The sequence below is a fragment of the Peromyscus leucopus genome, chromosome 6, assembly GCF_004664715.2.
Source record: "Peromyscus leucopus breed LL Stock chromosome 6, UCI_PerLeu_2.1, whole genome shotgun sequence".
NCBI lineage: Eukaryota > Metazoa > Chordata > Mammalia > Rodentia > Cricetidae > Peromyscus > Peromyscus leucopus.
Window position 1 is genome coordinate 104248042 of NC_051068.1, and position 15780 is coordinate 104263821.

Consider the following 15780-nt stretch of genomic DNA (forward strand, 5'->3'; position numbering starts at 1 on the left):
CCCTTTCCTCCTACTTTGTGAGATGTAGGGTATTGCCGTGTAGCCCAGGCTGCTCTGGGACTCGCTGTGTAGCCCAGGTTGGTACAGTCCTCCTTCCTCTGTCTTCCAAGGGCTGGGATTTTAAGAGTGTGCGCCATGCCTGGCTCCATCTGTCCTTTTCTCTGTAGTGCCTTGATTTAAGTGAAGACTTTCCTTACAATAATAACAATAATAATACCCCCCCCCTCATTTTTGTAGTTTTTCCAGTGACATCAGGAACGAGTCTGCCAATAACACATATTTGCCAAATTGTCATAATAAAATACAAACAGTGGTTCTTCTTTAATCGTTCTCTGGGTTACTTAGAGAGCATTGGTACCAGATTTGTTTCCTTAGCACAAATGCATTTCAGAACAATGAGCAGCTGTTAAGGCTGTGTGGTTATCAACAGGATGTTCCTCGTTTTCCAGTCTATAAAGATTTTATGGCTCGATTCCGAAATTCCATCCTAGGAATGGAGTGGGAGCTGTGTGGGGAAGAATTTACTTTCTAATGCTTAAACTGGTGTTGTGAATGTAGAGTTTTATTATCTATATGAATAATTAGCTGGCAAGTTGAAAATGTTTGTCTTGTCGTTGAATTACTAAATCTATTTCCTAGAGAATAATTAATGCTTTCTAAGGTCTGTTATGTGAAAGTGTCAGAGATGAGATGGGTTTGAGAATATACAGCTGACAGCCATATCCCGAGCATATGAAGTTGTAGTGAGGATTACCATTTAGGTTTTTTTTCTTGGAGAGGGGAGGAGTGTAATGCATTGTTCGATGTGGGGACTTCCCTCAGGAAAGTTATTCGCCAGTTGCTCAATGATTCCGTGTTAGAAACAGAGTCTGTGTAAGTGAGCAGAGGCGTGTAAAAAGGAGCAGGCAAAACACACTGCTCTATGGATTCCTGTGCATTTCCTTAATTAGGTCATGTTTCACACCAGTAGCTGCAACAGTCAGTACAGTATCTGTGGGCACGTGAACCTGCCCTATCCATCCCTTTGAAAGACCCCATAGCCTTACTTACGGTCAAGGGTCAACCCCCACCCTAACTTCTTATGTATATGTAAAACCTTACACATGGATATATGCACATCCATATACCTCATAAACAGATAATCCATAAAGATAGGCACCTGTATATTTATGCCCTTTATGATCTTGGTTTGGGGGCCTGCTTTTATTCTGGCTTCCCAAGAAGGTACATTAAATTTGTCGGGACTTCCTACTATTAGGTAGCGATGAAGTGAGACATAAAGGAGGCGCAGCTCAGTGGGAAAGAGTTGCACACAAATGCATATGCGCTTATTATCCATTTGCTGTTTCCCAGTCGTCAGAGTGTGGTTGTCTAATATGTAGACATCTTTTCTAGGTCCAGTGGCATTGCAGAGCACGGATGGTAGCAGGAGCCAATTTTTATATTGTTGGACGAGACCCTGCTGGCATGCCTCATCCAGAGACAGGGAAGGACCTCTATGAGCCAACCCATGGTGCCAAAGTGCTGACGATGGCCCCCGGCCTGATCACCTTGGAAATAGTTCCCTTCCGAGTTGCAGCTTACAACAAGAAAAAGAAGCGGATGGACTACTATGATTCTGAGCAGTAAGTTTCACACTGTCGCAGCCAGTGGCAGCACTCTGTTTTCTGAGCTATTTCTGGGGATTCAGCATATCGTCTGCTCTTTATAATTTCTGATGGGAGGCTTTGTTGGCTCCAGCTTAGGAAAAGTCAAGTCAAGAAAACTCATTATTCTATAGTTAGAAGTGAAAGTAAAATGGATCTGAGCTGGATGTGGTAGTATACTCTTTTAATCTAAGCACTTGGGAGGCGGAGGCAGGTAGAGCTCTATGATTTGAGGCCAACTCAGTCTACATAGTGGATTCCAGGCCAAGCAAACAAACACGCAACCACAATCCCCCTCCCCACAAACACACACTGGATCTAGTTTCAGAGTTGGTAGTTTGGGGGATTTTGTTGTGTGGTCCTTAAGGGCAGTGTTAATATTCATATGTCTGTATGACTGTTATTAAATTTCAGAATAAATGATTGGAGTGCTGGGCCTGGTTGTTCAAGAATAGCCTGGGCAAAGTAGGGAGACCCTATCTCAGAATAAAAAGTAGAGTGTGCTGGGGATAGAGTTGAATGATAGTTTCTAGCACACACAAGGCTTTGGTTCAATTCTGGTATTGCCAAGACTTACATACATATGTATGTACATACTTGCATACATACATATGTACATACATGGTAATATTAAGTATGTGTCTATTTCTTCTAGAATTGTAATCATTTCTGTCTGTGGATGATAGCTGTGTAAGTTCACAGTGGCAGTGTGAGGTTGGGTTACAGGGTCTAGTCCTGTCTTTGCTCTGTGACCTGAATCATCTTGGAATGATGGCAGGGGATGAGGCACTTCCCTCCCAGGTCTTTCCACAGTGCCCCCCATGATCTGCAGCACCAAGTTATTTTCTTAAGGTAGGGTCTCACTATGCAGCCCCAGCTGGCCTGGTACCTACTGTGTAGATCAGGCTGGCCTCGAACTCAGAGATCCATTTGCCTCTGCCTCCTGAGTGCTGGGATTAAGGACACACGCCACTGGCTGATTTTTATATATAATGTATACATATGAGTTGTTTTGTTGACCAACTCCTAGTTTATCTGCTTTTTAGTACACGTTACAATTCATGTTCAGCAGGTCAAACAGATAATTCATGTAGAATATAACCCTTTTTAACTTACGTTTTATCAGTTTCAGTTCTGCTGACAGCACTAACTGAAAACTGACGCTGGCCTAGACACATCCAGTCCAGCCATCAGTGCCTCCTTCCCCTGACTCTTCAGATTGGCTCGTGTTTAGGAATAATGTGGAGCCTGACCCAGGACCCTCATTTGGTGTGACCCATTTTGTCACAGAGGGGACAGGAAAGGGAAAAAAAAATCTTGTGAAAAATGAAAACAACACATTCTTGTTTCTAAAAGGCACATCAACACCCACTTCCAGTGCCAGCACCTGGAAGGTAGAGACAGGAGGGTCCGTGGTTCAGGGTCATCCTTGTTGCATAGAGAATTGGAGGCCAGCCTGGGCTACATGAAACCCCGTCTCAAAAAGTTAAAAATAAACAATAAGCAAATAAAGTAGGCTGTGAGCCGACTCAACAGGTAAAGTTGCTTGCTGCCAAGTCTGCAGATCTGAGCTCAATCCCTGGGATCCACAGAATAGAAAAAGAGAATCGACTCCTTCACATTGTCTTCTGATCTCCACATGTGTGCCATGACATGAGCGCATGCCCACACAGACACGCAGAGAGATAAATGTAATTGAGAAATGAGTTAAAGGGACATAAGGCTTTGAATTTCTTTGAGTTAAGTAAACATCATCTGGATTCAGAGCTGTCGTTACCACTGGAGACTGGAGGATGTCCTGGTTTCACATGCGTGCTGACAGCATTCTAAAGACGTTGCACCTGCAGTGAGTGATGAACTGTAGCTGAAAGTCAAGAAAGCCTAAAAAAGCCTGTAGGCAGAAAGGTTGTCCCAGCAGGCACAGGGAAGAATAGAAGGACTCCTAATGGCTGCCGGTGGCCGCTTGTGGAAGTCAAGATGGGAAGCTGTTCTGTTCTCTGAAGGCCTCAAATGTGGTGCAAATGGAGGATACTCTGAGCCCCTCAGAAGAATTTGCAGCCAACAGCCTGTTTTTACCCTTGTTACAGAATTATGTTCCTAACCACGTGGGCTTGTTCTTTAACCTTAAAGATGTCTGTGTATGCACGTACACATTTGCACATGCACATAGATGTATGTATGAGTTGTCCCATCCCAAAGTACAGCTCCAAGGAGATGGCTTAGAATCTTTTAAAAGAAGAATGTTATCAATTATGATAAATGGTATCACCTCAAAAGGTGATTGAAATCTAAGTAGAAAGGACAAAGGAAGGTGAAAGCAGTCTGGGTACAGTCTTAACCTTTCGTGGTTAAATTTATGTAGACCGCCAATCAAAGAGCCCGACTTAGTCTGTGGGGAGACCTGCCTGTCAGCAGTTCTTTTGAAGACCCCCCTGTCTCAGGCTCCTAGGACAAGGGCCTTCCTACAGACCTGTAAGCCGCTTGGTGTCAGAGGCAGATGGTGGGGTGTGGTACTTTTTGCTTCTTACTCCAAGTGCAGTTTGTTCAGTTTGTGTACAGCAGTCTCAACCTCCCTTTTCTGAGAACGGTGGTGGACTTTGTTTAGTGAGTTACACAGAGGCAAGGGCGAGCAAGGAGAGAGAAGCAGAGCCGTTTTGCCAGTCTGTATTCTTTTAGTTTAGAAGAGTTTCTGTGTTATGGCATTAAGAACTGAGCAGGGGCCTGCAGTTGGTTCCATGGGAAAGTCCTTGCTGTGCAAACCCAGGACTGGACTTGGATCCCCAGCACCATGTGCAGAGCCTGGTGTGGCGAGGCTGCATGGACGGCTCAGCATTTTAAGGACGGGCACTGCTCTTGCGGAGGACTCGACTGTGGTTCTCCTCACCAACAGCAGGGGCCTCATAACCATCTATAGCTCCAGCTTCAGGGGATAGCTGACACTTCGGGCTTCCATAGGCACCTGCATTCCAAGCACATACCCACATACGGATACACATTCACACCCATAATTAAAAATAAATCATAAACAAAAGCCTGGCACGGTTGCATGTACTTGTAACCTCAGCCTCGGGGAGAGACACAGTCAGACCCCTTGTGTTTCCCGACCAGCTCAGCCTTTTCTTCAATCAGTCCCAGGCCAGCAGGAGTGCTCATTTCAATCAGCAAGGTGGATGGCTCCTGAGGAATGACATCTGTGCTTGATCTCTGGCCTCTGTGGCCTTGCGCACATCCTCATGTATCCGCACCTGCAGCTGCATACACACTAGTGCCCCTGACACGTGCACACACAGATGTGTGCACATGAAGAAAACCAAGCAAAATAAAAAAGCGCCGTGTTTATTCCTTTCCAGCTCCTGGGCTGATGTGTTCTGTCCCTGTGGTCCCTCTGCGTGGCCAGCTGCTTTCATCACACACAGGGACCCTAGATCCATCTGTATGCAGTTGATTAATGTGCTTCTAAGACCCTTGATAACTTTGATGTTTGCCTAAATCTGCCTAGTGCTGCTTTAAGTCTCTCTTTTAATCATTTAAAAGCTAAATAATTACATCATTTCTCATAAGATTTTCCAGAGATGAATTCTATGTTAGTCACATGAGTGGCTCATTTCCTTGGAATTTTATTTTTTTTTTTTTGAGTTACCAAATCTTAATAAGTTGTAACTTGGGAAGCTTTAAAAATGCCTTAGTTTTTCAATTTTCTGTATTTGTGTTCAAATATAATTAAGTTGATGGGAATATGTTGGAAAGTGATTAAAATTTTGTGGAAAGGCGATCGTCTTTGATGTAGCGAGAAAACAGTTATTAATTATGCACATATGAACTTGTCCATGTTTGATTAATGGACATTACTCAATGCCAGCTTTTATGTAATTAATGATTTTGTAGCTTTTGGTTTGATTGAATACTAGTGTAAGACAAGGCTTAGGAAGGAAAATTCCCTGAAGATTTCCGGCAAGATAATTATTGATAGGAATTATGATAGAGTCATCTGTTTACATTTAGGAAGTCGAGGAAGCTGTGTTAGCTTTAGAAGTGACTCAGAGAGTCTGAGCTGTCGGATTTCAGTCCCATTACAGATATTAACAACTATTAGGGAATCTTTTCTTTTTTTTCTCTTTTAAAGTAAATATTTGTATTCTGGGTAGACGAATGCAAAATTATTTAGAGTATAGAAACAAGATGCTCAATAGAAGAAGAGGGCAGGAGTGAAAAGTGCCCATGGGGCTGAGTAAATGAAGCCATTGGAGGGTAAATGTGCCTGCTCTGGCATCATCACATCTTAACAGGTCTCTGCTGTTTTCAATGGTAGAGTATACATTCTTTAACTTGTGTACTGCCAGAGAGAGTATTTAATTGGCCATTAAAGGTGCCCCTCTCACCATCTAGAAGACATTCCCTTACCATCTAGAAGATGCCCCCTTACCATCTAGAAGATGGCCCCTTACCATCTAGAAGATACCTCCTTGCCATCTAGAGGATGCCTCATTATCTAGAAGATGCCCCTTACCATCTAGAGGACACCCCCTTACCATCTAGAAGACACCTCCTTACCATCTAGAAGATGCCCCATTACCATCTAGAAGATGCCCTCTTACCATCTAGAAGATATCCCCTTACCATCTAGAAGACACCTCCTTACCATCTAGAAGATGCCCCGTTACCATCTAGAAGATGCCCTCTTACCATCTAGAAGATATCCCCTTACCATCTAGAAGACACCTCCTTACCATCTAGAAGATGCCCCGTTACCATCTAGAAGATGCCCTCTTACCATCTAGAAGATATCCCCTTACCATCTAGAAGACACAGTCTGGTTGTTGGCTTTGGAAACAGTGACTCTATGCCTCCTTCAAGGTGTTTGTGGATTTCTCTCCTTTTGTGTACTTTCACTGGTGAGCCTATCTAATATGATAGTTTTTGAAGCTCTGACTCTTAAACCTGTATGTCAGTGTTCCTCTGTTATCAATTTTCTGTTATTAAAATAATAACTTTTGTATAAAACAACACATGTAGCTGGTTAGGTGTCCCCGTGCCAGGCCAGGCTCTTCTGTGACGTCTCTGGAGTCTTCTCCCATGGTGATCCTTGTCAGCAGGAACCTGGAGGCAGAAGCTGATGCAAGAGACCATGGAAGGATGCTTCTTACTGGCTTCTTCCCCATGCCCAGTCTGCTTTCTTATAGAACCCACAACCAGGATGGCCCTGCTGACCATGGGCTGGACCCTCCATATCAGTCACTAATATAAAAAATGCCCTACAGGCTTGCTTACAGCCTGATCTTCTGGAGGCATTTTCTTTTCTGTCTTTTGTTAATTTAAGAATTTTTTTTTTATTCATTTCACATACCAACTACAGATCCCCCTCTCATCCCTTCTCCTGCTCCCCTCCAGCCTCTGCCTCCCCCCTGACCCCCCATCCCCTCCTCCAGAGGGGTAGGGGCTCCTATGGGGAGTCAGCAAAGCCTGGTACATTCAGTTGAGGCAGGACCAAGCCCCCTGGAGGCATTTTCTTAGCTGAGGTGCCATCCTCTCCGATGACTTGGGCTTGTGTCAAATGGACATAGACCATTGGGCACGCTGTGTGAGGATGCAGTGTGAGCATCTGCTTCACGCTCCTGCTGCCCGACCTCTTTTCCCTAATGGACTGCACCTTGAGTTAGGAGCCACAATAAGCCCTTCCCCCTTAAGTCACACTCATCAGGGTCCTTCGTGACAGTGACAGGAAAAGAAACGGAGGCACAGTTGCATAGAACATGGAGGTCCCTTTTGTTTTACCTTAGTTCCTGTCCTGATGACTGAAGTAGTGTTTGGATGCTGACCTCTTCCTTTCTTGCTACACAGTCTTTGCTGTGCACAAAGCCCATCTGTTTGGGTACTAGGGGCTGTCTTTCTCAGTAATGCTCAAAATGCTTTGTGTTTATTAGCAGTAGTATTTCTCTTGTTGGGTTGGGTGGTCGCTTTGTGTTGTGAGTGTAACTATTCCCAGGATCTTACACCCTCCCCCACGTTAGTCTTTTTGGTCGCCATGAAATGAATCCAGATGAGACGCACGGAGTGTGGGGTGGAGGGCAGGTGGAGTTGCTTGCAGAATACTGGAAAGCACTCTCAAGGGCGAGAGTGTTCGATGCCCAGACACGAGTGTGCTTAGGTAGGTTTTATACAGTTTCTTGAACAGATGGCTTTCTTGGGGGCATTTTCCTGTGCAGGTGATTGACCACCCATTTGGGAGAGGATACCAGTGTGTCTTTTTTTATTTTATTTTTTAAACAGAAAGCTTCCTGCCAGATAGTGATTTTCTACCCTCTTGGTAATTCAAAAATTGCTTCTTCACAGAGGCAGATGCAGCCAAGATCCTATCCCATTGACTAAAATTCATGTAACAGAGCCAATTAAAAGTTAAAAAACAAAAAAAAAAACCCACTAATGTGTAAAAATAGCCAAGGCCCAGCTCCTAGCAGCTCACAGACACTAAGGACCCAGGGTGGGCATGGGGTTTGACTCTGGGTTAGGCCCCAGGTACTTGGGAAATCCCACATTTCCCAGCAGCTTCAGCAGAAGCTCCAGACCCAGGGGTGGACCTGGGATTAGTGCAACATCGGATCCGGATGTCTGGGAGGAGCTCTTTTATAGACTTTATGAACTCAGGTGCTGGCTGGGATGTGACTCAGTAAGTCATGAGTGACACCCCAACTTCAGTCCACAGCACTTTAACAATAAATAAATGACAGTTTAAAAGAGTGAGGTGCTCGGTGGAAAACCTAAGTTAAGAAATTTAGATTCAAGCTGGGTGTAGTGGGCCTTTGGTCCTAGCACTGGAGAGGCAGAGGCAGGTGGATCTCTGTGAGTTTGGGGCCAGTCTGGTCTACAGGGTGAATTTCAGGACAACCAGAGCTACATAGTGAGATCCTGTGTCAACACCTCCCCACCCAAAGAAAGAAATTTAGATTCAAAATAATTAAACTTAAATCTCTGTCTCTGTTTCTCTGTCTCTGTCTGTCTGTCTGTCTGTCTCTCTGTCTCTCTCTCTCTCTGTCTCTGTCTGTCTGTCTCTTTGTGTGTGTGTGTGTGTGTGGGGTCTGTGTCTGTATAACTGGGTGTGGGTATGAGTGCAGGTACAGACATCTACTGGTGCACATGTAGAAGTCAGAGGACAGCCTCGGGCCTCACAGAGTCCTTGCCTGTCAGCCTTGTCTGAGACAGGGTCCTTTGTTGTTCTGGTCAGCACTGCATAGCCAGACTGACTCTCAGGAGCTTCCACGGACTCTCCTGCCTGCTTCCCATCTTGCCACAGGAGCTCTGGAATTAGAGATGTGGTCTGTCTCGTGGGGCTTCTTTATGTGGGTCTCAGAGTTCAAAATGAGGTCCCTATACTTGGGCAGCAGGCACTTTGTCCACTGAGCCACCTTCTTAGCCGCTGATTAAACTCACGCATTTCATCTGGTCTTTGGTTAGAAAATAATAAGAAAAAATAATAACATTGTCATGTATGATGCTGTCCAGTGCCTTTTAGTCTCTGAAAGGAAGCCACAAATAACTGTTTATCTGGTTTTGAAAAGATCATTTTAAATCATAGTCTTAAGAATTCTTAGTGTTTTGATGTGTTATAAATGACCTGCTTTCAAGCTGGATGAAACATTAATTAAAATAAGAATAATTAGATCCACTTACAAGTCACCACCATTAGTTTTATTTCTGTCAAGAGAGAACAGCTCTTTTGCTAGTCTGAACTGCTTATCTAGTTTGAATCCTGAGAACGCTGGTGATTCGAATTTGAGCCTTCAAAAGACACACCTGAAGGTCATCTGCTGACCTCAGTCTTGTCTGGGTGAGTAACTTGTCCTGGTAGCTCTGAAGGCCACATATGTGGGCTGAGGGACAGCAGATGACTGTGAAGATTTACAACCGTCAGCAAGTGGCCAGAAGTCATCGTGCCTTGGAGTTCTTCAAGCTGCTGGCCACATGTAGGCCGCTAGCTCTTGGGTTCACTCTACCCTCCCTGATGTCCCAACTCTTCCTTTTTTTTTTTAAGAGTTAGCATTCTGTCTGCTGTTAGATTATAGAGAAACTGTAATCCAGTGGCTTTGAAAAGGAGAAGAAGAAGAAAAAGGCAAGCATACTTGGGTTTTCTTTTTTTCAGGGTTGCCTTGGAGGATTAGCTTGCTAGTGTTATGAAATGACCCGAATTAAAACTGCTCTGTAGTGAAAGTGAAGGGCCTTTTCTATTCCTGACAGATTCCTGATTACTCATAGGTAAAGTTTTAGAGCTAATTTTAGATCATTCTAGAAATTTCTTAGATTCTATTTGGTGGAATTTTTTCTGCAAACCCATCCTATTGTGCAACTCTAATTTAGTTGTAGACAGTGACTTGAACCTGGCTTCTGATAAAAAAGTAAAATCCTTATGTAACAGAGATAGACGTGCAGGAATGGGCCTAGGGCAATGTGTTTTCCATAGCCGGGGTGGAGAACCACCACCATGTGGAAACAGAAACTCCCATCCCATGAAATGCAGGATGCCTGGGGCATGCAGGGCAGATGGTATGAAATGGCTTCAGAAAGAGGTGCCCAGGGACCTTGGCTTAGAAATGCAATTTTGGAAGGAATGCAAGGAAGTCTGCATTTCAGACAGTTGAGCATTCTGGGAGGAGGAAAGGACTTAATTGGTCTGGCTTTTTTCCTTTAATCACAAAGTTCAGGCAGAGTCTTCCAGGAGCAGCTTGCTCCCTTACTGATCACCAAGGACCAGCAGTTCATGTGTATGACTTGAGCTCTCATTCCTGGAAGTAAAACTTCAATTTTACAGGAGCAGAAGCCCCAGGGCCATTGCTTTCCTCGGGGAAGTCTCTTTAGGGAACTGAGTAGCACTCCCAGGGAGTGGAGACAATCCCTTGCCGACTGATTCTCAGCCACACTAGTCTTATATCACATCCTGGTGAGCTGGCTTAGATTACATTGGAAGGTATTCTCCGGCCTGCAGATGGTTGAGTGTGTGACAGATTCACCCACACAGGTCTTGTGGCCCTCAGAGACCATGGTTTTCTAGCTCCCAGTGGTCGCTCTCCCCTGTCTCCTGCGCGTCACTCCTGTTCCTCTTTGTTAAAGCCTTGTCCTGGAGCCCCCACCCACTCCCCTCTCCATCCCTTGCCTCTCTTTCCTGCCGTTGCTCTCCTCCTTTCTTCCCTTTGTCTTGTTTTCTTCTGCCTGGATACTTGTGAAGACTTCCCGCTCTCCCTTAAAACAGATCGTGCCCATGTAGGCCATTTCTGTGATTTGTCCCTTCCTTCATCATCCTGGATTATTTCTTCTACAAAAGAAAATTTGAATTCTGATTGGCCAGTGTGGGTTTGGGTGGTTGCTTTTGCCTCAGGTCCCTGGTGGCTCTGACGCTTTAAGAGTCCTTGTTCCTGACGGCCATCTTGGTTCTCTTCTCTCTCCCCCCTGAAGTGTTTTTACCTACTGCCGAGTCTGTCTTCTTGTGAGAGCTTATTTGTTCAAATTCACTTTTCATTTTAGTATTATAAGTATACAAATTATGTTGTCAATGTTTTTTAGTTTACAGAAGAAAGGGGAGGACAAACTTTATTAGCCATAGAAGCCAACCCATTTAGAGGCCAGTACTTTAAAGTTGCCATTTTTTAAAAATTTATTTTTAAGTTTTTTTGTGTGTGACTGTTTTGACTACATATGTATCTGTACACCACATGCCTGGTGCCCATAGAGGCCAGAAGAGCGTGTTAGATCCCCTGGATCTGGAGTTTCATGCAGTTATGGTTGTGAGCCACCATGTGGGTGCTGGGAATTGAACGTGAATTCTCTGAAAGAGCAGCCAGTGTTCTTAACCACTGAGCCATCTCCGCAGCCCCTAACTTGTCTTTTCTTACAAGACATTGAATGCACAGAAGTGGGAAAAAAACCCCACACTTAAGCTGGTTCATTTTGAAGCAGCATTTGGTGAAGGCTTCCTTTTCAGGATCATCTTTGATCATTTTCTGGTCATTCAAAAAAACCCTCCACTCAAGATGAGAGGTCTTAAAATACGGGGTCCATTGTGTGTATCCTCTGTCTGTGTAGCAGTGTTGGAGAAGCAGAAGAACATGCAGGACATTGGGAGCACAGGGTGAGACAGTGCCTCCCGTTAATGGTTGGAAATAGAACTGTAAAGCATCGGCACTGGTCCTCTTGGCATTGCTTGAATGAGTTGGACTGTTTATGTTCACATTCTGGAAGTGTCGCATTCTAGACCCAAATCCACACAGGTTTCAAAGGGGAGCGGACCTCTCAGTGTCACTGTGTGGAGTTGGGTTGTCTCAATGAGCACAAGGTAGAACTAGGCCTAGGACCAAGGGCCAGGTGGTCTTCGGAATGGCCAGTTGTGGTGAGGAGTTGAAGTCGTCCTGCCAGGTAGAGCTGCTGCTTAAGAGGCTGATGGGAGGAACACTGTGGCCAAAGCCCCCGTCTCTGTGAGCAGTCTGGTCATCGAACCCACACATCGGAAAGCAGACGCCACATGTACAGTGTGATGACTAAGAAGTTCCGTCTTTCTTGTCTGGGGCACCTGCTTACGAGAAAGGCCAAATATCTGAGGTTAGGAAGATGGCCTGCCAGGACCCCCCCCCCCCCCCCACACACACAGATGAGGCCAGCAAGGTCTGCAGGAAGTTAGATCTGAAGGGGTTATAAAGGAATCATTGTGGAGGATCCTCCATATAAATAATCCAGATTTAGATATAAAGGAAATGAGAAAATAGCTCAGATGAACCCTGACATTTGTAAATCTTAGGGCCACAAGAGTTCAGTGTGGAGCTAGGCAGATTCCCTGCGTTTGCACACCACCTTTCGATGCTCCGTATTTGCCCAGCATTCCCTGAGCTCCTCCTGTGGAAAGATAATACAGCATTTGACTCCAGTCAGTAAACGTTCACTGTCTGTGCCCTGTGTCTGTGGCACTGTTCCGAGAGCCTCTTTCGGGCCCGTGTTTGAAGGGACAGGGTGGGGTGAGTAATGGCTGTTGTGACCATTATAGGGACAGCATGCTGTGCAGCGTCCTAGTGATCAGCTTCTCAGGGAAGATGTCCAGGTAACTGAGGCGTCTGCTTAATTTAAGGTTACAGTACTTGATTTAAAATAACTTTAGAAATTCTAACAATAAGTTTTATTCACTATAGAAATCATTACTAATTATCTGTAATGTATGTATTTCTTTGAAATAAAGATCTCCTTTTGTAGCTGTGGCTGGCCTTGAACTTGTGGCAACTCTCCAGCTTTAGCGTCCAGAGTGCTGGGATGAGTGAGCAGCTACTTTTTATCTCATGGACAGATCTCATTTCCTTTTGTCCCTGGAAAGTATCTTATTACTGATAATGTTGTATGCTGTTTGATTTTGATGATGTTGACGGTTGATAATCACGGCGGGAAGCCGAGTGAGCAGGGACATAAGCACCTGTGATATCATTTCTGGAACTCACCGGCTCTGTTGCCTCTCATTCCCTCTTTTCTTTCTCTGCATTTTGACAGAATTCCAGTATCCGTGTGAACTTGAGCCACTATAACAAAATACCCTGGTCTGAGTGTTTAAATGAGGGCTATTTCTCATAGGTGTGGAAGCTGGGACATCCAGGATCCGAGTGTGAGGATTAGGATCTGAGGGCCTGAGCTGTTTGCAGGCGGCCAGCCCCTTTCTTGCTGTGTCTGTGGATGGCTGTGGGGATCCCGAGTCTCTCTTGGTTTGTTAGTGTGTTAGTCCCACCTGGGATCTTGCTCTCATGACCTCTTCTAAGTCTCGTCATCTCCCAAAAGCCCCACCCCCTAAAGCCATCTCACTGGGAGTTAGGTCTTCAGTGTGAACTTGGGGGACACAGACGTTCATTTGTAGAAAATGTGTGATAGCCTGATGATTGCATTTGTAACTGTTAATTACATCTTGAGTATCTTATCTGATGCTTACTGCCATACTCTAGTCAGAGCAGGTGCTACCTTATCTAGGACACGGTGACAGAAGAGACCTGAAACTCTTGCTAGGTCTAATCAGCTTTCTGAGTCGGTTCCGTGTTTGAAGGAAGCAGGTGAACTGCAGATAAACAGCATGGGTTGTAGCCGTAGATGCTCCGAACTATGGTCTAAAGACCTTCATGTGTTTTTGTGTGTTTAAAAGACAAGGAAGCCAATTTTCTCTTTGGTATCTCATCTAGAGACAGTGTTGATGGTTACTGTGTGTGTTGCGTCATGTCCCAGAGGCATTTAGACTTCCAGATTAAAGCTTTCTAAAATGTTTTATCTGGGCCAGGCAGATTCATCTTTGAGTTTCTAAAGAATAATAAATGAATCCAGGACTAGAGAGATAGCTCAGTGTTTAAGAGCACTTGCTGCTCTTCCAGAGAATCTGGGTTTGTTTTCCAGCCCCTACATCAGCCGCCTGTAGCTCTAGTTCAAGGGGATCCAGTGCTTTCTTGTGGCATCTGCAGGCACAGCATACGTGCGCTGCATGTAGATGTACTCAGGGACTCACACATGCACGCTAAATACATGAATCTTAAATGCTACTTCTCACAGCATTTCCCAGGGACTAGGAATGAGGTGAGTGGGACAGGGAAATAGGATGAGGTCAAGAACGGGGGTGGGAGCTGCCCAGGGAGCTTGCAGTGGCAATTCCCTGATCTGAGTCGTGGTGATCTGGAACTGCACAGTCACTCAGAGAGGAAGGAAAGCTGAAGAAGCCCATCATGGCAGCTCATCTCTGTACCGTTACCTCATTGTAATAGCTTGCTGTGCTGGGCAGGATGTCCCTGTCGGGAGGGATGAGCTATCAAGGACACGGGATCTTCCTGTGGTATGTTTTATAATTTTTGTAAGACACTAATTGATCTCTATAACAATTTCAGTTAATTTTTTTTTTTTGTCCTAGTTCTGAAACAGAAGAATGTCCAGTTGCCGTGGCGGTTTTTGCTCAGTGACCAATTAGACATTAGACGGCTGTTTTTTCTCACTAGTAATCTGACGTGAACTGGAGGAACAGATGCCCCTTAAACATTCCTTAGTCACTTTGTGAAACCGTGAAGTGACTGCCTTTTCTCTCTTTTTCAGCCATGAAGACTTCGAGTTTATTTCGGGAACGCGGATGCGCAGACTGGCGCGGGAAGGCCAGAAGCCTCCGGAAGGCTTCATGGCTCCCAAGGCCTGGACTGTGTTGGTGGAGTACTACAAGTCCTTAGAGAAAGCGTAACCTGCTGAGCTGGGCATCCTGCCTGGGACGCAAGGCTGAGTGACAGGGGACCACACAGTCACCGACAGCATTTCTCTGCGGTTGTGTCCGTCTGGACACTTCCTGAAAACAGACCATTTTTCTCCATATTTCGGTTTTGGTCTGCCTTTGAATTCTGTTTTGAGCTAGTGCAACACAGCTCCGGTCTTAATGTGTCTTTTCCACTTACTGTTAATGTTCTTACAATACGATTTTAAAAATCTTGCCTTTTTATATTGTATTTATGCTTCTGTTTTAGGATTTTCCAAGCTGATTTATTAGTTATAACCAGTAAGTACACACATCATCTAGCTTTTAATTCTTTAAGAAAGGATTGGGGGAATCACTAAACAGTAAACTTGGCTAGACTTTTGGGGAATTTTACAAAATATCTGTAGCAATTAGGTTTTTTTTTTTTTTTTATTTTACATTAAAAATGTAAACTGTTCCCTCCCTTGCAACCCAACATGGTGAGGTATTCTTGCAATCTGTGTTAAGTGCTGAATGAATGCCTTGAATGAATAAAATTAACTTTGGAGGGCTTCTTACTTATGTTTTATGTACATACACCCTCTCCTTGTGAAAATCCCTGGCAAAGGGGGACTGTGAAACATCTCTGATTTCTGGGGTCTGATACGCAGCTCCTGATACTGTGGTCTTTGCTGAAGTTCTGCATAGCGGGAACCCGTACTCCATAATCGTGTAGGGAAATGATAAAGAATCCTTAGTCGGTCTGGAATCTCAGTTCGGCCATATATGTCTCCAGTATTCTTATGCAGCAGGACTGGGATGGCAAGAGAGTGTCACTGCTTTGTAAGCTGTGGCCACAGTGTCGGCCATAGCTGCCTGAAGTCAGGGAGGCTGGCTCCTGCTCTGTGCTGTTCATCCACGTGGACAGAC

The 15780-nt window shown here is 44.8% G+C and overlaps 1 protein-coding gene across 2 annotated transcripts in view; it reads left to right on the forward strand.

Moving 5' to 3' along the window:
* Papss1 (3'-phosphoadenosine 5'-phosphosulfate synthase 1) overlaps nt 1–15308 on the forward strand; it is a 75753-nt gene extending 60445 nt beyond the window's left edge. For both annotated transcript variants that reach the window (XM_028856970.2, XM_037207112.1), the window contains exons 11-12: nt 1396–1625; nt 14724–15308. In XM_028856970.2, coding sequence (XP_028712803.1) covers nt 1396–1625; nt 14724–14862 — 369 coding nt within the window. In that variant the 3' untranslated portion in view covers nt 14863–15308. The remainder of the gene's footprint in view (nt 1–1395; nt 1626–14723) is intronic.
* The last annotated feature ends 472 nt before the right edge of the window (nt 15309–15780 follow it).